Source organism: Staurois parvus, unplaced genomic scaffold (assembly GCF_062004578.1).
Source record: "Staurois parvus isolate SC_StPar_1 unplaced genomic scaffold, SC_StPar_1.0 ptg001787l, whole genome shotgun sequence".
Lineage (NCBI taxonomy): Eukaryota > Metazoa > Chordata > Amphibia > Anura > Ranidae > Staurois > Staurois parvus.
The window spans coordinates 1420066-1442921 of record NW_028319583.1 but is presented as its reverse complement, the minus strand read 5'-3'; the positions used below and the strand labels follow the sequence as shown (position 1 = coordinate 1442921).

At 49.2% G+C, this 22856-nt stretch overlaps 1 protein-coding gene and 4 pseudogenes across 1 annotated transcript in view; all 5 read left to right on the top strand.

The window, feature by feature from the left end:
* The first annotated feature begins 1341 nt into the window (after nucleotides 1–1341).
* LOC149434290 (U2 spliceosomal RNA) lies at nucleotides 1342–1454 on the top strand (annotated as a pseudogene).
* An 877-nt stretch (nucleotides 1455–2331) lies between these two features.
* Nucleotides 2332–2446, top strand: LOC149434289 (U2 spliceosomal RNA; annotated as a pseudogene).
* Nucleotides 2447–3320: 874 nt separating this feature from the next.
* Nucleotides 3321–3477, top strand: LOC149434288 (U2 spliceosomal RNA; annotated as a pseudogene).
* An 811-nt stretch (nucleotides 3478–4288) lies between these two features.
* LOC149434287 (U2 spliceosomal RNA) lies at nucleotides 4289–4381 on the top strand (annotated as a pseudogene).
* Nucleotides 4382–19254: 14873 nt separating this feature from the next.
* The window catches only part of LOC149434285 (protein MTSS 1-like), a 234247-nt gene continuing 230645 nt past the window's right edge, over nucleotides 19255–22856 (top strand). Inside the window, exon 1 of the mRNA XM_089663857.1 lies at nucleotides 19255–19423. Within this exon, the coding sequence (XP_089519983.1) occupies nucleotides 19352–19423 (72 nt within the window). The 5' untranslated portion in view covers nucleotides 19255–19351. The remainder of the gene's footprint in view (nucleotides 19424–22856) is intronic.

The following is a 22856-nucleotide window of genomic DNA, read 5'->3' as shown; positions in this document are numbered from 1 at the left end:
GGTAGTACCAAGGAGTGTCCCAGTTGTAGGGGATGGAACTGTCCCAATTGTCCCATCCGAGGGACCTCCAGAGAGGCAACAGGAAGAAGCGTGACATTGCATTCCCGCCAGAGTCCATAATCCTTTTGGGCAAAGTTCTGCTGATGCAGTTGCAGGCAAAGAACACCCTCAGTTGGGTGGCGATATCGGGCACGCCCTTACCGCCCTTGAGGGGTTCCTTGAACATGACTGCCCGCTTCACTCTGTCCATCTTGGAGCCCCAGATGAAGTGAAACACCGCCCTGGTGATGTCCTTACAGGTGTTGACCCGTGGGGGCCAGGCCTGGGCGAGGTACTGCAACACAGGGAGAATCTCGCTGCGGAGTACCAGTGTCTTCCCTTCGATGGTGAGGTCTCTGAGGCTCCAAAGTCCAAACTTTTGCCTCATCTTTGACAGTCTCTCCTCCCAAGACTTCAGGGCTGCGCCCTCGGCACCAAACCAAACTCCCAGGATTTTCATGAAGTCTGTCTTGATGCCAAAGGGCATGGATGCAGAAGAAGGCAGGAACCACTTTCTGAAGAGCATGACTTCCGACTTCCCACAGTTGACTTTTGCCCCCAAAGCTTGGCCGAAGTCCTCGCAGGTCTGGACGAGCAGGTCGATGGAGCGCTGGTTGGCACAGAACACCGTCACGTCGTCCATGTAGAGCGAGCACTTCACTTCCCTTCTGTCTGGTCCCGGCGCGGTGATTCCCCCGATCTCTGGATTCTGTCTGATGCATTCGGCGAAGAGCTCTATACAGCAAACAAAAAGCAGAGGTGAAAGAAGGCAGCCTTGTCTGACCCCGGGGAGGACCAGGAAGGGGTCAGTTTTCCAGCCGTTCAGCTGCACCGTACTACAAATGTCGTTATACATCTGGTCAACATACCGACAAAATATTTCCCCAAGACCAAACCTGCGCAGGGCTCTGCACATAAACCCATGGGAGACACGGTCAAAGGCCTTTTCCTGATCAAGACTGACCAGGGCCGCGCGCACACGGCGGTCCTTGATGTATTGGACCGTGTCCCAGACGAGCGCTAGGCTGTCCGCAATCCTGTGGCCAGGAATGCCGCAAGTCTGATCTGGGTGGATGATCTGTCTGATGACGGCCTTCAGCCTGTTAGCCAGGACTTTGGCGAGGATCTTGTAGTCCACGTTCAGGAGAGAGATGGGACGCCTATTTTTCAAGTCACATCTCTCCCCCTTACACTTGTACAAGATCATGATCATTCCCTGCCTCAACGAAGGAGGCATCTTGCCCTCCACCACCATCTCCTCGAACAGCTCGAGCCAAAAAAAAAAAAAAAAGTAGATTTTACCTCGCTTCTCGGCCTTTTGGCTAAGATCAAGTGTAGTATCTGTTCTTATCAGTGTCCAGTGGGGGTGCTACCGACCATTCTGATAGGAGGATGGTTGTTGTATGGTACCCTCACTGGTATGATGGGGGTCTGGATGGCTATTACGGGGAGGACAGAAACCGGGGAGCGCCATGATTCGTTCTGGGGCCTCGGGAGTAATTCTCCTTTGGAACGTCTGAAGGACCCAGTTGCCTCCTGATTTGGACGGTCTACCTTGGTCTGGCCTGGGGCTGGGAAGGCAGAGAGTCCGCAAACTAGGTGCCCCCTGAGTAGTCGCCTCAGGGGTGCTCTGAGTAACACTTGGGTGTGGGACCCCATGTTGTGAATGAGCACATGGTCACCGAGTTTAACACTTTTTGCACTGCGCCTCTAGGACCGGGCCTTTTGGTCAAGTTCTGGGCAATTTTTTTGCTACAGGCCTCAGGGTCTGGTCAGTGCACAATTTGGGCACGACACTTTTTATTATTTTTATAGATTTATTTAATTATTTATTTATTTATTTTTCCTCACCCCACGTTTGTCACCTTTTACTTTTGTGTGTGTTTTTCTCACAGGATGGAGGGTGTGGGTCCTCGGGCCTACCCTGACGTCTAGGGGGAGGATGTGTGGCCATACGGTTCCTTCCTCCCCTGTCCCTAGGGGGTTTTCTCTTCGGGAGAACCCCCTGACCTAGTACTGGATGTCCGGCTTCGGCTGGACATAAGGAACGGTGGTCCACCAGGCCTTTTGGCCAGGAGGACCAAATGGGAACCTTGTCCCTGTCAGGAGCTTCGTGCCCCGGGGGATCAGGGTAACGGTTCAACCCCTTCGGGGGTAGGACAAAAGCACACCCTTAAGTGCACTTTTTGTGTGGTGTTTTGCACTTGCACTTTTTTGTGAACACTTACGGGTTTTTTCGTTATAGTCTCACGTTTGCGGACTTAAAAAAAAAAATAAAAAACTAGATGTCAGATCGCTTCTCGGCCTTTTGGCTAAGATCAAGTGTAGTATCTGTTCTTATCAGTGTCCAGTGGGGGTGCTCCCGACCATTCTAGTTTACGGGGATGGTTGTTGTATAGTACCCTCACTGGTATGATGGGGGTCCGGAAGGCTAGTACCGGAGGGACAGAAACCAGGGAGCGCCATGATTCGTTCTGGGGCCTTGGGAGTAATTCCTCTGGGGAGACCGGAAAGACCCAGTACCTCCTGATTTGAACGTGCTACCTTGGTCTGGCCTGGGGCTGAGGAGGCAAAAAGTCCGCAAACTCAGTGCCCCCTGAGGAGACGCGCTCAGGGGTGTCACTAGTAACACTTGGGTGTGGGACCCCACGGTGTGAAAATGACACATGGTCACTGTTTTTACACTCTTTTTTGCACAGCGCCCTAAGGACCAGGCCTTTTGGCTAAGTTCAGGGCAATTTTTGCTACAGGCCTCAGGGCCTGGTCTGTGCACATTTCGGCACGGTACCATTTTTATTATTTTTTTACTTTATCTTCTACTTTATTTATTATGCACTCCCACGTTTGTCACTTTTTCTTTGCCTTATGTGTGTGTTTCACGGATGGAGGGTGTGGGTCCTCGGGCCTACCCTGAAGTCTAGGGGGAGGATGTGTGGCCATACGGTTCCTTCCTCCCCTGATCCCTAGAGGGCTCTTCTTCGGGAGAGCCCCCTTGCCTAGTACTGAATGTCCGGCTTCGGCTTGGCATAGGGAACGGTGGTCCACCCGGCCTTTTGGTCAGGAGGACCAAGTGGGAACCTTGTCCCTGTCAGGAGCTTCGTGCCCCGGGGGATCAGGGACAGCGGTCCAAGCCCCCTTCGGGGTAGGACACAGCACACCCCTAAGTGCACGTTTTTCGTGTGGTGTTTTGCACTTGCACTTTTTTGCGGACACTTACGGGTTTTTTCGATATAGTTGCACGTTTGCGGACTTAAAAAAAAAAAAAAAAAACTAGATGTCAGATCGCTTCTCGGCCTTTTGGCTAAGATCAAGTGTAGTATCTGTTCTTATCAGTGTCCAGTGGGGGTGCTCCCGGCCACTCTGTCTTTGTGGGGTTGGTTGGATAGTACCCTCACTGGTATGATGGGGGTCCGGAAGGCTGGACCGGAGGGACAGAAACCGGGGAGCGCCATGATTCGTTCTGGGGCCTCGGGAGTAATTCCTCTGGGAAGGCTGGAAAGACCCAGTACCTCCTGATTTGAGCAAGCTACCTTGGTCTGGCCAGGGACTGGGGACGCAAAAAGTCTGCAAACTCAGTGCCCCCTGGGGAGACGCGCTCAGGGGTGTCACTAGTAACACTTGGGTGTGGGACCCCACGGTGTGAAAATGACACATGGCCACTGTTTTTCACTTCTTTTTGCACAGCGCCCTAAGGACCAGGTCTTTTGATTAAGTCCGGGGCAATTTTTGCTACAGGCCTCAGGGCCTGGTCTGTGCACTATTAGGCACGGTACCACTTTTTTATTTTCTATTTATTTAATTTAATCACTCCCACGTCTTGTCACTTTTTCTGTTCTTATGTGTGTGTTTTTCACGGATGGAGGGTGTGGGTCCTCGGGCCTTACCTGAAGTCTAGGGGGAGGATGTGTGGCCATACGGTTCCTTCCTCCCCTGATCCCTAGGGGGTTTTCTCTTCAGGAGAACCCCCTTGCCTAGTACTGGATGTCCGGCTTCGGCTGGGCATAAGGAACGGTGGTCCACCAGGCCTTTTGGCCAGGAGGACCAAATGGGAACCTTGTCCCTGTCAGGAGCTTCGTGCCCCGGGGGATCGGGTGAACGGTCCAACCCTTCCGGGGGTAGGACAAACACACCCCTAAGTGCACTTTTTCGTGTGGTGTTTTGCACTTGCACATTTTTTGTGAACACTTACGGGTTTTTTCGTTATAGCTGCACGTTTGCGGACTTAAAAAAAAAAAAAACTAGATGTCAGATCGCTTCTCGGCCTTTTGGCTAAGATCAAGTGTAGTATCGACCTTGCCTTTAGGGGTGTTCCTGCTTCCAGCTAGGACGTTGAGAACCACTTGCATCTATCCCAGCCATTTGGTCTGTGTGGGGTACCCTCTACTCGGCCTGGTAGGATCGTCGATTAAATTCGGCTTCACCTGCTTGCTGCTATTGGGTTTGAGGCTTAACCCCCACACAGAACGAGTTTGTGATCTTCCCCCCCCTTGTTCACTCTGCGTTACTACCTCCGGGCAGTAGACGCTCAAGAGCCTTTTCAAAGGCTAAGCAAGAGTGAAGCCGCCGAGGAAGAAGAAGGAGCCCGCTGAAGATCTCTTGGAAGCCCTCCTGAGAACTCCTCTGCGACAAGATGGGGAAGAATAAGCAAACCGCGAAGAAGCCACTGACCGCCACCGCCGCCCCTGCCAAGACCCCGGGAGAAGCCCCCTCCGCCTCCACCTCCACCTCAGAACGCTCCGGCCCTGCAGAAGGTCTCCCCCCTCTGGAGCCCTGGATGAAGCAGACAGTCGTGCTGCGGCTGAAAGAGGTGGAAGGCAGAATCCCGGAGATGACCCCGGAAGTCTTTGGCAAGAAGATGATCCTGGAACAAGGATTTAGCAAGGCAGAGACCCTGTCGGTGCAATCCTTCGTGAAAGGTATTTTCTTCATAACCTTTGTTTCGTTACAGGTCTGCAGAAGGTACTGGGAGATGGTGAAGACCTCTGGGCCTGATTCCCCTTTCCGCAAGTTTCTTGCGAATTCTCCCATTCAAAGGGACGAAAGGCGGATAACGGTGTCAATGAGGAACCCTCACGTCCCCGGTAAAGATATCGCCACCTATCTCCAGAGGTTCTGCGTCGTGTTGAAGGACCCAGTCTGGATACTAGATGCCAACGGCTTCTGGACAGGTAAGTGGGCCGTGTTTTGCAGATTGCTGAGAGATCGTCCCGCTGGAGATCTCCAACACCTGCAACAGTGCTTCTCCCTGGGAGCGTCAGCAGGACTCCTACATTACCCGGATCAACCCCAGTCATGCCGCAGGTGCGGTCAGCCAGGGCACGAGGGTAAGGATTGCCATGTGCTTTCATGTAGGTTCTGCCGGTCTGCAGGTCACGAGACCAAGGATTGCCCGAGGTCCAAAACCTGCAACCTCTGTGGACGGTCAGAGCACGTCTACAAGGACTGCCCAGAGAGAAGCAGGACGTATGCGGGGGCCCTGAGCAAGGGCCCAGCTGCTAAACCAGCGCCACAGAAGCCTCAGAAGGACCCAGGTAAGAAGGACCCAGGTAAGAGGAACCCCCCACCCCAGCCCCCCCTGCCCCTCCGGCGTCGGAGGCCGCCCCCCCGGACCCTGGTCCCCCTGCCCCTTGCCCTCCTGCCCCCCCCCGCCCCTCGCCCTCCTGCCCCCCCTGTCCCTTGCCCTCCTGCCCCCCCACCCCCACCCCTCCCGGGCCCGGTTCCAACCCCCTCTGACCTGTCCTCACAGGAGGATTTCCCGCCCCTTCCCCCTGCCACCCCCGTCAGCAGCTCTGCGGTGGGGATCAGGAAGCGGAAGAAGGAGCAGGCCAGCCCGGCGGCAGAGGACCCCTCCTCCGCCACCAAACGGCCTGCTGTCCTCCAGGATGCCGCAGGTCCCGACCCCGTGGGGGAGGACCTCGACACACTGGAGGAAGAAGAGGAAGAGGTGGAAGAAGAGATGGCTCTGACCCGGTTGGGGCCAGATCTCTCCACCGACTTCGATGAGGTCCTCAACGAGGTCCTCAACCAGATCGGACTGAGCCAGGACCCTGGCCAGGCCGCAGAGGTCACCCCCCCTCTCCAGGGGAGGTAAGCACAGCCCCTGCCGACTAACCCCCTTCATCTCTTTCCCATGATGGCTGAGATCTCTATCTTTTCCATTAATGTGAGGCGCATCAAGGATGTGTCTAGGAGGCAGACTGTGCTGACCTTTCTCTCCACACAGCATAGTGATGTCTACATGCTTCAGGAGTGCGCCCTTCCCCCTCTGAGGAGGTACACTCATTTGTCCTCCCAGTGGACCCACGGTCCCTCCTACTGGTCTGGGGGTGGCGATTGCAAGTCCGCAGGGGTAGCGGTTCTTATCAGGGGAGGACGTTTCACTGTTGACTCCGTCCATGAGCTCGTCTGTGGCCACCTTTTGGTCATAGACGGCTCGTGGGCGGAAGAGCCCGTTAGGCTCATCAACGTGTACGCCTCCCCGGAGAAGAACGCGCGGCTAGAGCTTTTCCAAACCCTGCGGACGCAACTCGTCACAACGAGAACAGTAGTGATCGGCGGTGATTTTAACTGTCCGATAGAGGAGGACGGGCGCAGCTCCAGCATGTACGCAAAACTCGACGCCACCTCAAAGCTGCTCCGGGAGGTGATTGCGGAAGCTTCCCTGCAGGACGCCGTGGGATCCGTGGGGTGCGGTTCCGTGAACTACTCATGGAGCCGCCCCGACGGATCTGTGCGTTCCAGGATTGACTTTGTGCTCACCTCCAGGGCAGTCAGGCACCGCGGGTTCTCCATGGTTCCCTGCTTTTTCTCTGACCACAGGGCCATTCAGTTTCGGGGTGACCTGGGAGAGGGCTTTGCCCCGGGCCCAGGCTCCTGGAAGCTGAATTGCACCCTGCTGGACGATGAGGAACTGCTAGAGGAGCTCAGGGAAACCTACGGTGCCTGGAAAGAGGAGAAGTCTTTCTTTCCCAAAGTAAGCGACTGGTGGGAGTTCGTGAAAGTCAAGCTGCGCAGCTTCTTTCAGGCCAGGGGACGCCAGCAAGTGTGTGCCAGGAGGAGGGAACTCAGGAGATTGCAGCGTCAGCTGCAGTCTCTGCAGGACCTTCATCTCTGTGGCTGGGACGTGAGGCAGGACCTGGAGGACACCAAAAAGAGCTTGAAAAAGCACCTTGAGGAAGAATCCAGGCACATTGTCTTCTGTGCCAAGGTGGAGCATCTAGAGAAAGGTGAGAAGTGTAACTCTTTCTTTTTCAGGAAACTCCACTCAGGACACACACCCCTGTCGGAGCTGCGCGACAAGACCGGAACACTCCAGAAGAGGAAGGAGGCCGTGATGGAAGTGGTCAGCGACTACTACACAGACCTCTATTCCCCCAAAGAAACAAATGCGACAACAGCCAACAGATTCTTGTCAGGTATCACTAACACCATTGATTCTGCAGGTTTGTCGGCCACCAACGCCCCCTTGACGTTGGAGGAGCTGCACTCTGCCGCTAAATCCTTTAGGCGGGGCAGGACCTCGGGTTGCGACGGTCTCCCAGCAGAGCTCTATGTAGCGCTGTGGGACCTCGTGGGCCTGGACCTGCTCGAGCTGTTCGAGGAGATGGTGGTGGAGGGCAAGATGCCTCCTTCGTTGAGGGAGGGGATGATCACGATCCTGTACAAGCGTAAGGGGGAGAGATGTGACTTGAAAAACTGGCTTCCCATCTCTCTCCTGAACATGGACTACAAGATCCTCGCCAAAGTCCTGGCTAACAGGCTGAAGGCCGTCATTGGACAGATCAACCACCCGGATCAGACTTGCGGCATTCCTGGCCGCAGGATTGCGGACAGCTTAGCGCTCCTCCGGGACACGGTCCAATACATCAAGGACCGCCGTGTGCACGCGGCCCTGGTCAGTCTTGATCAGGAAAAGGCCTTTGACCGTGTCTCCCATTGGTTTATGTGCAGAGCCCTGCGCAGGTTTGGTCTTGGGGAAATGTTTTGTCTGTATGTTGACCTGATGTATAACGACATTTGTAGTACGGTGCAGGTGAACGGCTGGAAAACTGACCCCTTCCCGGTCCTCTCCGGGGTCAGACAAGGCTGCCTTCTTTCACCTCTGCTTTTTGTTTGCTGTATAGAGCTCTTCGCCGAATGCATCAGACGGAATCCAGAGATCGGGGGAATCACCGCACCGGGACCAGACAGACGGGAAGTAAAGTGTTCGCTCTACATGGACGACGTGACGGTGTTCTGTGCCAACCAGCGCTCCATCGACCTGCTCATCCAGACCTGCGAGGACTTCAGCCAAGCTTCGGGGGAAAAAGTCAACTGCAGGAAGTCGGAAGTCATGCTCTTCGGAAAGTGGTTCCTGCCTTCTTCTGCATCCATGCCCTTTGGCATCAAGACAGACTTCATGAAAATCCTGGGAGTTTGGTTTGGTGCCGAGGGTGCAGCCCTGAAGTCTTTGGAGGAGAGACTGTCGAAGATGAGGCAAAAGTTTGGACTTTGGAGCCTCAGAGACCTTACCATCGAAGGGAAGACACTGGTACTCCGCAGCGAGATTCTCCCTGTATTGCAGTACCTCACCCAGGCCTGGTCCCCATGGGTCAACACCTGTAAGGACATCACCAGGGCGGTGTTCCACTTCATCTGGGGCTCCAAGATGGACAGAGTGAAGCGGGCAGTCATGTTCAAGGAACCCCTCAAGGGCGGTAAGGGCGTGCCCGACATCGCCACCCAACTGAGGGTGTTCTTTGCCTGCAACTGCATCGGCAGAACTTTGCCCAAAAGGATTATGGACTCTGGCGGGAACGCAATATCACACTTCTTCCTGTTGCCTCTCTGGAGGTCCCTCGGATGGGACAATTGGGACAGTTCCATCCCCTACAACTGGGACACTCCTTGGTACTACCTGGATACCTTCAAGTTTATCAAGGAGCAGGGGCTACAGGGAGTCAAGCCTGACTTGTGGAAGCCAAAGATCATTTACAAGCTCATCAGAGCAAGTGACATTTTGGAGTCGGTTCCAGGCCTGCCTTCAGACACCTGCAAGGTGGTCTGGAGGAATGTTTCTTCAAACATCCTCACCAACAGGCACAAGGACCTGGCATGGATGGCAATCCAAGGGGGGTTGCCTCTCAGGACATTTATGCATGCCAGGAACCTGAGCAGATACAGACACTGCCCCTTCTGCATCATCCACGAGGAAACGGCTCATCACGTTTTCTGGGAGTGCTCTTTTGCTCAGGACCTGTTGAGGGCCCTGGAACCTGAACTCAAGGACTTTGTGCCACAGACAGCCATCACACACTTTGGGGTGTTGAATGGACTTTTCTGTGGAACTTTTTCTCTGGAGGACATTGACAGCGCCTGGCGGGTGCTGTGTTGTTTTAAGGACGCTTTATGGTGCGCCAGGAAGCGCCTCATCCACCAGCGGTAGAGGATGTCCATTGAGGACTGCCGCAGACTGATCCTCAGTCTGCTCAGAGACTATACCTTGATGGACTTTAAGGAGGAAGAGGACGTCTGAAGATCTCCCCTGCCCCCTACTCCCCCTTGCGTGTCTTTGTCCCTTCAATAAAGCTTCGGGCCTGTGACCCCTCTTCCCCCCCCCCCCCTCACACCCGATGCTTATTGTATATTGTAAAATCGTATCTTGCATGACTTTTTAACGGTAGGAAATGTTCTCTGTCTTAGGATGCTATGGTCTCGGGTTAAGCGGCGTTATGCATGACGTGTTGGTCTGGGGATTCGTCCGCCACGTACATCACGTCAGGCATCCTACCGCTGAGTGAATGTATTTATTGAATGTATTTATCGTATGCCTGGAACTATATTGCAATGCGGTGCGCTGCATCGCAGTATAGGGTGAGATGTACCCCGATAATGAGTATAATTTTTTTTATACTTCTGTAATAAAGTATCTTTTTCAATCAAAAAAAAGTAACCAATCTTAGTAGAAAAAAAAAAAAAAAAAAGGAAATAACCAGAGCAGTGTGCTTGAGCTGAGAGGGGGGGTAGATTGTTTGTAAATAAAACAATCTTCATCCCTGTCCGAGATGCTTGGTAATTACCGGACGGGACTTGGTGATTGACATCCATGGCCACGATTGGCGGCGCGGGTAGAGGGTGTGTGCGTGGCTCATGTGCGCCCCCTACCTGGAAATGCAAAATGCACAGGTGCCGTCCTGTAGCAGTATATCTGCTATAGGGCGGTCCTTAAGCGGTTAACAATTAGCCTGCGAGTTTCCGAATGCGCAGCAACCCAGCTTTCAGAAACGTGGCGAAACGCTTGCTGCGCTTGCATTGTCACGTTTCCAAACACATGCAACCTGCACAGAAAATGCATGCTTTCCTGTGTGTTTTTGTAAAATGCGGTAACACCCACCAAATGCGTGCCACGTGCATGGTGCCGTTTAGGCTGTGTTTGCATCTGCGCGTTTCCGAATGTACGGCATCCTGCATAGAAAATGCATGCTTTGCAGTGCGTTTTCAAAAAATGTGCGGTAATGCACGTCACTCTTGTGTTATCATTCATTCGTATGTGCGCATTTCCAAATATATGGCAATCTGCACAGAATACGCACGCTTTGCTGCGTTTCGAAAAAGAGAAAAAACGAAGCGAATGGGCTGCCCTATGTGCAACGCACTATTTACGATTGAAAAATGCGCAAAAAAATGCAAGTGGGAACACATGTTTTCGCTACTTTCAAGTGTGAATGAAATGTGCCTGGCAAGAAGTTTTTAGGCAGCAAGGATGACCAGGAGGGAGGGCTAAAAAAAAACACTGATCCATCAAAGTCGCATAGGAATGTTTATTTTCTGTAATTCGCTTTGAAGCCTCTTTAACCCATTAACGCTGCACCTCCTGGCCCTCTAAGGAGTTTCGGGTGCTGGGAGGTGGGGCTGCGTATTAAATCATGTGACCACGGGACTGGCTGTCAAGGCCTAAATGTGGCCTTAACCCTGATTCACATCACCACAATTCTGAAAGTCGCGCGACTTCCACTGCGACTTTGCTGTATGACTTTCCAGTGAACCAGTGTGGCTTCAAAGCGATTTTAACTCCTTTGCGCTCACAGTACACAAATATGTTGGCCTTGACGCCGAGAGACAGCATATTTGCATACCCATATGTAAGCAAACGTGCCAGGAGTGCACGCCCTGCGCTCTATCGGCACAGTTGTCAGTGCCCAACAGAGCATTCTGGTTAGGTGACCACTGTGACAGCCAATCAAGGTAGTCACATGATCTAAAACCCAGCCCCGCCTCCCGCCATCCGAAAATTCTTAAAGGGTTGGGAGGAGCAGCTGGGTTTTAGATCATGTGTCCACCATGATCTACTGTCATAGCGGTCACATGATCAGAAAGCTCCATCAAGTGCTGGTAACTGTGCGTGCTTTCGGCATGTTTGTTTACATTGGGGTTGATTAGCTGTCACAGCCGTCACATGATCCGAAAGCTCCATCAAGCGCTGGCAACTGTGCGCACTTTCAGCATGTTTGTTTACATTGAGATTGATTGGCTGTCACAGCCGTCACATGATCAGAAAGCTCCATCAAGCGCTGGTGACTGTGCACACTTTAGGCATGTTTGTTTACATTGAGATTGATTGGCTGTCACAGCCATCACATGATCAGAAAGCTCCATCAAGCGCTGACGACTGTGCACGCTTTCGGCATGTTTGTTTACATTGGGGTTGATTGGCCGTCACAGGGGTCACATGATCAGAAAGCTCCGTCAGGCGCCGGTACCCATGCCGGGGGAGCGCAGGACACGCACTCTCGGCACATGTTTTCTTACATTTGGGTACACAAATATGCTACCTCTCAGTGTCAAGGCCAACATATTTGTGTACTGTTGGCGCAAAGGGGTTAAAATTGCTTTGAAGCCGCGCAGTGTTGCTGAGAAGTCGTACAGTAATGCCACGATGGAAGTCGTGGGACTTTTAAAGTCGTGCTGATGTGACCCAGGGCTAAGACCACATTTAGACCCTGCATACATGTGAGCGACGCAGTCGCGTTGAGTTTTTAGTGTTTCTTATAGCACATTTTTGGAGTGGTGCCAGTCATTTGAATGGGCCTCTCTTCGCTCCAGAAACTCACTAAAGAAGCTCCTGTACCTCATTTTGGCGCTGAACCAAGCATTTGGCCACTAAACACTCCGTGTTTGGGGTGCGATTAAGTAATACCAGCATTGCAAGCACGTCAGGCATTTTGGTTCATTTTTTGCGTGTTTGCAGAAATGTGGCCAGAAACGCTCCTTTCTTCCCGCGTTTCTGCTACGCCCAGGGGTGAATGGGGCCTCTGTTCACACCATGTGGTTGTGTGTGTGTAAGATGGCCTAATAATTGCCCTGCGCGCCACAACCGCACAAGAGAACTCCCTGACACTTTTGCAAAATCGCACCCCGCCGAAATGCACGATAAGAATGAACGGCAGTGCCATGGACCTGCTGAAGGGAAGCTCCTTTCTGTGCCTGTCGGGAAAGTGCGCCACATTGCATGCGTTTCTGACTCGTGCTTGTGTGAACGTAGCCGTAGGGCTCATGTATATCAGATACAGTCAAACGCATTTTATAAATTGACGTTTCATTAAAGAGAACCTGTCACCAAAAAAGCATCACATACAGGACGTTTTGTCTGCTGTGTGATGAAAAAATAAAAAGTTAAAGTGTCAGTTCACCTTTACCAGAAACCTGCCTATGCAGATAAGGGGTGTCTGTGGATAAAAAATTGTGTGTCTCTGACTAAAGTTGTATAATGCCTAGGGGCGGAATGACAACTCATGGGGCCCTTGGGCAATAGGGGATCATGGGGCCCCTGTGTCCTTGCCCAAACTCAAAAAAGCCTATGAAAAATGTACCAGGGGCATCTCATGGGGCCCCTACTGACCCCGGGCCCTTGGGCAGTGCCGAGTTTTCAAATGGTCAGTCCGCCCCTGATAATGCCTTTGCTCTAGGTGTAGGCCATTTATTTACCTCATGAAGCCTGACTGGAAAACTCCCATGAAGTGGGAGGCCTAGTCACTACTGCTCACCTCCACCATCACAAGAGTGAACTCTCAGACACTGAGCTCAGAGCTACTGCATCAAGGGAGAGAAAGAGCATGTGAGGGGATCTAAATCAGAGAAAACACTCACTCCTGTGATGGTGGGGGTGAGCAGTAATGACCAGGCCTCACTTAGCAACGTCCTGGGAGTATTTCAGTCAGGCTACAGGAGGTGTGTAAAAGGCCTACACCTACAACAGGGGCATTATTCAACTTTAGTCAGAGACACATAGTTTGTTATTATCCACAGGCACCCCTTATCTGCATAGGCAGGTTTCTGGCAAAGGTGAACTATCCCTTTAAGTAAAAAAAAAAAAAAAATTAAATTGTAAAGTTACACCCAAGCACATAAATTCCCCCCCCAAAATATTTTTGAGGTCTCCCACCCCTACAAATATACATATACAGTCCATAAATATTGGGACATCAACACAATTCTAACATTTTTGGCTCTATACACCACCACAATGGATTTGAAATGAAACGAACAAGATGTGCTTTAACTGCAGACTGTCAGCTTTAATTTGGGGGTATTTACATCCAAATCAGGTGAACGGTGTAGGATTTACAACAGTTTGCATATGTGCCTCCCACTTGTTAAGGGACCAAAAGTAATGGGACAATTGGCTTCTCAGCTGTTCCATGGCCAGGTGTGTGTTATTCCCTCATTATCCCAATTACAATGAGCAGATAAAAGGTCTAGAGTTCATTTCAAATGTGCTATTTGCATTTGGAATCTGTTGCTGTCAACTCTCAAGATGAGATCCAAAGAGCTGTCACTATCAGTGAAGCCATCATTAGGCTGAAAAAAACAAAACAAACCCATCAGAGAGATAGCAAAAACATTAGGCGTGGCCAAAACAACTGTTTGGAACATTCTTAAAAAGAAGGAACGCACCGGTGAGCTCAGCAACACCAAAAGACCCGGAAGACCAGGGAAAACAACTGTGGTGGATGACCGAAGAATTCTTTCCCTGGTGAAGAAAACACCCTTCACAACAGTTGGCCAGATCAAGAACACTCTCCAGGAGGTAGGTGTATGTGTGTCAAAGTCAACAATCAAGAGAAGACTTCACCAGAGTGAATACAGAGGGTTCCCCACAAGATGGAAACCATTGGTGAGCCTCAAAAACAGGAAGGCCAGATTAGAGTTTGCCAAATGACATCTAAAAAAGCCTTCACAGTTCTGGAACAACATCCTATGGACAGATGAGACCGACATCAACTTGTACAAGAGTGATGGGAAGAGAAGAGTATGGAGAAGGAACTGCTCATGATCCTAAGCATACCACCTCATCAGTGAAGCATGGTGGTGGTAGTGTCATGGCGTGGGCATGTATGGCTGCCAATGGAACTGCTTCTCTTGTATTTATTGATGATGTGACTGCTGACAGAAGCAGCCGGATGAATTGTGAAGTGTTTCGGGAATATTATCGGCTCATATTCAGCCAAATGCTTCACCACTCATTGGACGCTTCACAGTGCAGATGGACAATGACCCAAAGCAGACTGCAAAAGCAACCAAAGAGTTTTTTAAGGGAAAGAAGTGGAATGTTATGCAATGGCCAAGTCAATCACCTGACCTGAATCCGATTGAGCATTTCACTTGCTGAAGACAAAACTGAAGGGAAAATGCCCCAAGAACAAGCAGGAACTGAAGACAGTTGCAGTAGAGGCCTGGCAGAGCATCACCAGGGATGACACCCAGCGTCTGGTGATGTCTATGTGTTCCACACTTCAGGCTGTAATTGACTGCAAAGGATTTGCAACCAAGTATTAAAAAGTGAAAGTTTGATTTATGATTATTATTCTGTCCCATTACTTTTGGTCCCTTAACAAGTGGGAGGCACATATGCAAACTGTTGTCATTCCTACACCATTCACCTGATTTGGATGTAAATAATCTCAAATTAAAGCTGAAAGTCTGCAGTTAAAGCACATCTTGTTCGTTTCATTTCAAATCCATTGTGGTGGTGTATAGAGCCAAAAATGTTAGAATTGTGTCGATGTCCCAATATTTATGGACCTGACTGTACGCTATATTGCCAAAGGTATTGGGCCAGCCCTCCAAATCATGTGATTCAGGTGTTCCAATCTCCTCCATGGACACAGGTGTATACAATCAAGCCCCTAGGCATGCAGACTGCTTCTACAAACATTGGTGAAAGAATGGGTCGCTCTCAGGAGCTCAGTGACTCCAAGCGTGGTCCCGTGATAGGTGGTCACCTGTGCAATAAGTCCATCCGTGACATTTCCTGGCTACTAAATATTCCACGCTCAACTGTTAGTGGGATTATAACAAAGTGGAAGCAACTGGGAAAAACAGCAACTCAGCCACCAAGTGGTAGGCCACGTCACATGACAGGGCGGGGTCAGTGCATGCTGAAGTGCACAGTGCGCAGAAGTCGCCAACTGCCTGCAGAGTCAATAGCTAAAGAGCTCCAAACTTGGTGGGGCCTTCAGATGAGCCCAACAACAGTGCGTAGAGAGCTTCATGGAATGGGTTTCCATGGCCGAGCAGCTGCATCCAAGCCTTCCATCACCAAGTGCAATGCAAAGTGTCGGATGCCATGGTGTAAAGCACGCCGCCACTGGACTCTAGAGCAGGGAAGACGTGTTCTCTGGAGTGACCAATCACACTTCTCTGTCTGGCAATTTGATGGATGTGTCTGGGTTTGGCGGTTGCCAGGAGAACGGTACTTGCCTGACTACATTGTGCCAAGTGTAAAGTTTGCTGGAGGGGGGATTATGGTGTGGGGTTGTTTTTTCAGGGGTTGGGCTTGGCCCCCTAGTTCCAGTGAAGGGAACTCTTAAGGCATCAGCATACCAAGACATTTTGGACAATTTCATGCTCCCAACTTTGTGGGAAGAGTTTGGGGATGGCCCCTTCCTGTTCCAACATGACTGCACACCAGTGCACAAAGCAAGGTCCATAAAGACATGGAGGAGCCAGTTTGGGGTGGAGGAACTTGACTGTCCTGCACAGAGTCCTGACCTCAACCCCATAGAACACCTTTGGGATGAATTAGAGTGGAGACTGTGAGCCAGGCCTCCTCCCCCGACATCAATGCCTGACCTGACAAATGTGCTTCTGGAAGAATGGTCCAACCTTCCCATAGACACCCTCCTAAACCTTGTGGACGGCCTTCCCAGAAGAGTTGAAGCTGTTATAGCTGCAAAGGGCGGGGCCAACTCAATATTGAACCCTACGGACTAAGATTGGGGGGCCATTAAAGGTCATGTGCGTGGAAAGGCAGGGGGCCCAATACTTCTGGCAATATGGTGTATGAACGTAAACGCACACATTTGGAGGATAATGCATGACAACATTGGTAGCGATACGTTACATATCGCCGGAGAGCAATGTTTATAGGTCCATAACACTATACTGATGACCTATAGGGGGCTTTTAACGTGTCCCTTATAGAACATAGAGGGTACTGAAGTTTGGCGCCATTTCACGCTCGCACGCAAATGTATCTTTTGACATTTTGGGTATTTTATTAATTATATTGTGTTTGCCCAAAATGAACTTTAGTGCCTTAATTACAGAAATTTAGCATTTCCTAGACCAGTGGTGGGCAACCTTTCTTTTCAACTGAGCCAAATCTCGCCAAAACCACGATTGAAATGTATTTTGAGAGCCACATTTTTAAAACTGAAAATACATCCCCCATATAGTAATTCATCCCCCATATAGTAATTCATCCCCCATATAGTAATTCATCCCCCATAGTAATTCATCCCCCATATAGTAATTCATCCCCCATATAGTAATTCATCCCCCATATAGTAATTCATCCCCCATATAGTAAGTCATCCCCCATAGTAATTCATCCCCCATATAGTAAGTCATCCCCCATATAGTAAGTCATCCCCCATATAGTAATTCATCCCCCATATAGTAATTCATCCCCTATAGTAATTCATCCCCCATATAGTAATTCATCCCCCATATAGTAATTCATCCCCCATATAGTAATTCATCCCCCATATAGTAATTCATCCCCCCTATAGTAATTCATCCCCCATATAGTAATTCATCCCCCCTATAGTAATTCATCCCCCATATAGTAATTCATCCCCCATATAGTAAGTCATCCCCCATATAGTAATTCATCCCCCATAGTAATTCATCCCCCATATAGTAATTCATCCCCCATATAGTAATTCATCCCCCATATAGTAAGTCATCCCCCATATAGTAATTCATCCCCCATATAGTAATTCATCCCCCATAGTAATTCATCCCCCATATAGTAATTCATCCCCCCATATAGTAATTCATCCCCCCATATAGTAATTCATCCCCCCTATAGTAATTCATCCCCCATATAGTAATTCATCCCCCATAGTAATTCATCTCCCATATAGTAATTCATCCCCCCTATAGTAATTCATCCCCCCTATAGTAATTCATCCCCCATATAGTAATTCATCCCCCTATAGTAATTAATCCCCCCTATAGTAATTCATCCCCCATAGTAATTCATCCCCCATATAGTAATTCATCCCCCATATAGTAATTCATCTCCCATATAGTAATTCATCCCCCATATAGTAATTCATCCCCCATAGTAATTCATCCCCCATATAGTAATTCATCCCCCATATAGTAATTCATCCCCCATAGTAATTCATCCCCCATAGTAATTCATCCCCCATAGTAATTCATCCCCCCTATAGTAATTCATCCCCCATATAGTAAGTCATCCCCCATATAGTAATTCATCCCCCCTATAGTAATTCATCCCCCATATAGTAATTCATCCCCCCTATAGTAATTCATCCCCCATATAGTAATTCATCCCCCACATAGTAATTCATCCCCCTATAGTAATTCATCCCCCCATATAGTAATTCATCCCCCATATAGTAATTCATCCCCCATATAGTAATTCATCCCCCCTATAGTAATTCATTCCCCATATTGTGTCAATTCACTTACCGTTGCTCCGCGCGTTCCTCTCGCCGTGTTCCCGCGCCGTTCCGGTCTTCAGGGCGGACTGTGAGAGGAGAGGAGTTCGTCACGCTGCCCCGCCTACATCCTGGCTGCCCCGCCTACATCCTGACAGCCAATGTTTGCCACGCTCCGCGGGCCGGATTAAAAGGTCCGCCGGGCCGTAGTTTGCCCATTGCTGGGCTAGCTGCAGAGTCCTGACTTTTGGGGCGGCCGCCCGAGAGGAGGGAGGGGAGCGGGCGCCCGGCACACAGAAGAGCCGCATTAAAGTGGGCAGAGCTGCATGTGGCTCGCGAGCCGTGGCTTGCCGACCACTGTCCTAGACCTTCACGGTAATACAGTGACGCAGAGATTTGGAACGACCGCCGTTTTATTTTCTACGGGTGTCTGCTTTCAGGAAATAGATGATGTTTTGGGGGGTTTATGTCATTTTCAGGCCTAAAATATTTTTTTAAAATTTAAATATTTTTTAAAAATGTGTCTGGCGGTGAAAGGGTTAAGGGCACCATCCAGGGACCCCCCCTACCCCCACCAGGGAGGAGGTGACTCTCACTACATGGGGACAAACAATGTGCTTTGTGTTGACTGAACTTTCAAGGACACAGACAAGTCTCTGCGCGCTCCTCTCTGAGGTGAATTAAGCGACTCCCATACCTGTGGGCGGGGCCACCATCCAGCCTTGTGTCCTCAGCGCCCCGCCATGATCCACTTGCAGATGACTGAAGGGCAGGGCCGCCGCTGGAGAGCTGGCAACACCGGCGAAAGTCCCGCCTCTCAATGTTGTTGGGCGTTAACAGGCGTGGTTTATACCTATCTATATGTAAAATAAGGCGGTGCCTGTTACCTGTGAGGACGGCGTCGCCGGCAGTAGGCGTGGTCATGTAGGATCTTCAGTATAGGAGTGGGCGGTGGTCACTGAGTGTTGATAGGCGGAACATGTTCGCCCATTGGTTGTTGACAGGCGTGGTCTGGACGAGTTTTGGGCCCGATTGGGCGTGGTTTCACCTATCTTGGCGAAAGGAGGAGCCGGCTTGGGCGTGGTTTTCGTAGAATGGGCGTAAAGGGAGGTGCCTTTGGTAAACGTTTGCCGCCAGCAGGGGGCTCTGCGCCATTTGCGTAAGCGCCGTATTCCCGAAGACTCAGGTCTACCCCCCACCCTCCACAAGCACAGTCTCCTCCCCTTTCCCCGCTTCAGTTGCATTGCAGCGGCATGAGATCAGTGTGAGCGGAGAGTGAGTGTTGCGGATCGCTGGACGGAGCCCGGGACTCGGAGAACTCAGCCGGAGACTGGAGGGGGGCTCTGCCCGGGGCAGGAGCCATGGACGGCGGGATGGAGAAGGACTGCAGCGCGCTGGGAGGACTCTTCCAGACCATCATGAACGATATGAAGGTGAGGGAGCCGCGGAGAGCCAGGCGTGTCCGGGGAAAGTTCAACAAAGGAGCCAACCTGTGCGGATGGAGGCAGGGGGACTACAGGGCGCAGCGTGCCCGGGGGCCGGCGGTCTACACACAGAGAGGGAGCACGGGGCTGTATTCCATCTATAGGGGGGCCGCTATCATCATCTATGAGGGGGCACCCTGCAGGTCCTCTCCCTGTGTACACAACTATAGGTCCCCAATAACTAGGAATAGAAGTGTCAGTACGAGGCTATATATAGAACACAACTGACACTGCTATTATTAGTTACTGGGGGTCTATAGGGGAGGGGGGGGGGGGTAGAATTATGTAATGGATCTCCTATATGTAATAGAAGGGTGTTGGTACTACATATAGAGTACACTGTATATAATCACCATGTCTACACACATAGTACTGACACTCCTTAGAATTGGGGATCCCCTCTATACACTCATATAACTATAGATTCCCTGTGGATCCCCAATAATTAATATTAGACGTGTCATTCCTGTACTACATATAGCTTACTATTGACATTTCTATTAATTATTGAAGATCCATGGGGGACTGATATATATGAGAGAGAGGGGAACCCTGTGGATCCCCGATAATTATTATAAGTGTCAGTCCTGTACTATATATAGCTTACTATTGACATTTCTATTATTATTGAAAATCCATGGGGGACTGATATATATGAGAGAGAGGGGAACCCTGTGGATCCCCAATAATATTAGAAGTGTCAGTCCTGTACTATATGTAGCTTACTATTGACATTTCTATTAATATTGGGTATCCATGGGGGGCATGTATATATATAATATGGGAGCCCTGTGGATCCCCAATAATAAGTGTCAATCCTGTACTATATATAGCTTACTATTGACATTTCTATTAATTATTGAAGATCCATGGGGGACTGATATATATGAGAGAGAGGGGAACCCTGTGGATCCCCAATAATTAATATTAGAAGTGTCAATCCTGTGCTATATATAGCTTACTATTGACATTTCTATTAATATTGGGTATCCATGGGGGGCATGTATATATATAATATGGGAGCCCTGTGGATCCCCAATAATAAGTGTCAATCCTGTACTATATATAGCCTACTGTTGACATTTCTATTAATTATTGGGGATCCATGGGGCTCCCCTCTATATACCTATATATTACGCTATAGATTCCCTGTGGATCCCCAATGATTAATATTATAGCCTACTATTGTCATTTCTATTAATTATTGGGTATCATATAGAATTTTATATAGTGTGCATGTATAGACAGGAGCCCATGGATCTTCTGTATTTAATGTAAGTGTGTCAGTACTATATGTAGTGTACATTGTATATACACACCATATATATATATATATATATAAATATTTGTTTCCGGTACTTATATAGCGCCATCAATTTACGCAGTGCTTTACATATATATTGTACATTTACATCAGTCCCTAACCCTCAAGGGGCGTACAATCTAAGGTCCCTAACTTACATTCATACATACACATACTAGGGACAATTTAGACAGGAGCCAATTCATCTACCGGCATGTCTTTGGAGTGTGGGAGGAAACCGGAGTACCCAGAGGAAACCCACGCAGGCACAGGGAGAACATGCAAACTCCAGGCAGGTGGTGCTGTGGTTGGGATTCGAACCAACGACCCTGGTACTGCCAGGCGGAAATGCTAACCATTTAGCCACTGTGCTGCCTATATATATATTATATATATATATATCACACACACTATAATAATAGAAATGTCAATAGTAGGCTATATATAGTACAGGACTGACACTTTGTATTAATTATTGGGTATCCATGGGGGACCTATAGAATTCTATATAATGTGCATGTATAGATGGGAGCCCGTGGATCTTCTGTATGTAATGTGTGTCGGTACTGTATATAGTGTACGCTGTGTATATACACACTATAGTATAGTAACACTTCACTTATTAATTATTAGGGATCCATGGATGACCTATAGAATGCTATTAAATGTGTATGTAGAGGGGAGACCCATGGATTCCCAATAATTGAGAAGTGTCAGTTCTATAGTGTGTGTATATTCTGTGCAGCACTATGTATAGTAGTGACACATCTCTCCTTGGGGGATCTATGGGGGACCTAGCGAGGTATATATAATGTGCATGTATAGAGAGGAGCTCCATGGATCCCCAATAGCATGAGATATTGGTACTATACATAATATACACACTATAGTACTGACACTTCTCTTGTTATTGAAGATCCATGGGTCTCCTCTCTATATATACACATCATAAATAATTAACTCTGTAGGTCTCCCATGGGACCCCTAGTACTGACACTCTTCTTTTAATATTCATTGGGGATTCATGGGGGACCTGTTGTATTGTATATAATGTGTATGGATAGAGGGGCTCCCCATGGATCTCCAATATGCAATGGAGGTGTGGGAGAACCTACTGTGCATAGTGCACACCCTGACACGTGTGAATTATGGAGAGAGAGGGAGAGACATTCCTGTATGATAGAAGTGGTAGACATGCCCCCCATGTATATGTATAGTACAGTGCTTCTATGCTTAGATTCTTATTTGTTCATTTGCACCGTTCAGCATGGAGGGAGAAGTCAGATTTCTTTCATTCATTCCGCAGGCTGACCAAAAGAGATCTATGGGTGTATGGCCAGCTTAAAGGAGATTGCAGTGATAGAGATTTTAAAATCAGATCGTAAGGTGTGTGTACATACTGTATATATAATACGGACACATATATATATACACGCAGACAACCCTCGCTCCTGTCACCTGTGTCCACATATCTTATCTATAGAGAGAGAGAGGGAGTCCGCAAGACTCCGCAGCACTTTTTAAGATTTATTAGATCAGAAGGTTTCCTGTTTGATAACATGGGGGTATCTTTTGATCTAATAAACTGTACAAGAATTCAGATAATTCAGATATAGAGGTGTACATTATATTCCACACAGTGCTGCCATGCTTACGTTTTTATTTACTGGAGATCCAATTTGGACCTTAAAAGATAAATAGTATTTATTATACAGGTGAAACTCGAAAAATTATTTCAGTAATGCAACTTAAAAGGTGAAACTAATATATGAGATTCATTACATGCAAAGCAAGATAGTTCAAGCCGTGATTTGTCATCATTGTGATGATTATGGCTTACAGCTCATGAAAACCCCAAATCCACAATCTCAGAAAATGAGAATATTACATGCAATCATTAAAACAAGGATTGTACATAGAACAATATCGGACCTCTGAAAAGTAGAAGCATGCACATGTACTCAGTACTTGGTTTGGGCCCCTTTTGCAGCAATTACTGCCTCAATGCGGCGTGGCATGGAAGCTATCAGCCTGTGGCACTGCTGAGGTGTTATGGAAGACCAGGATGCTTCAATAGTG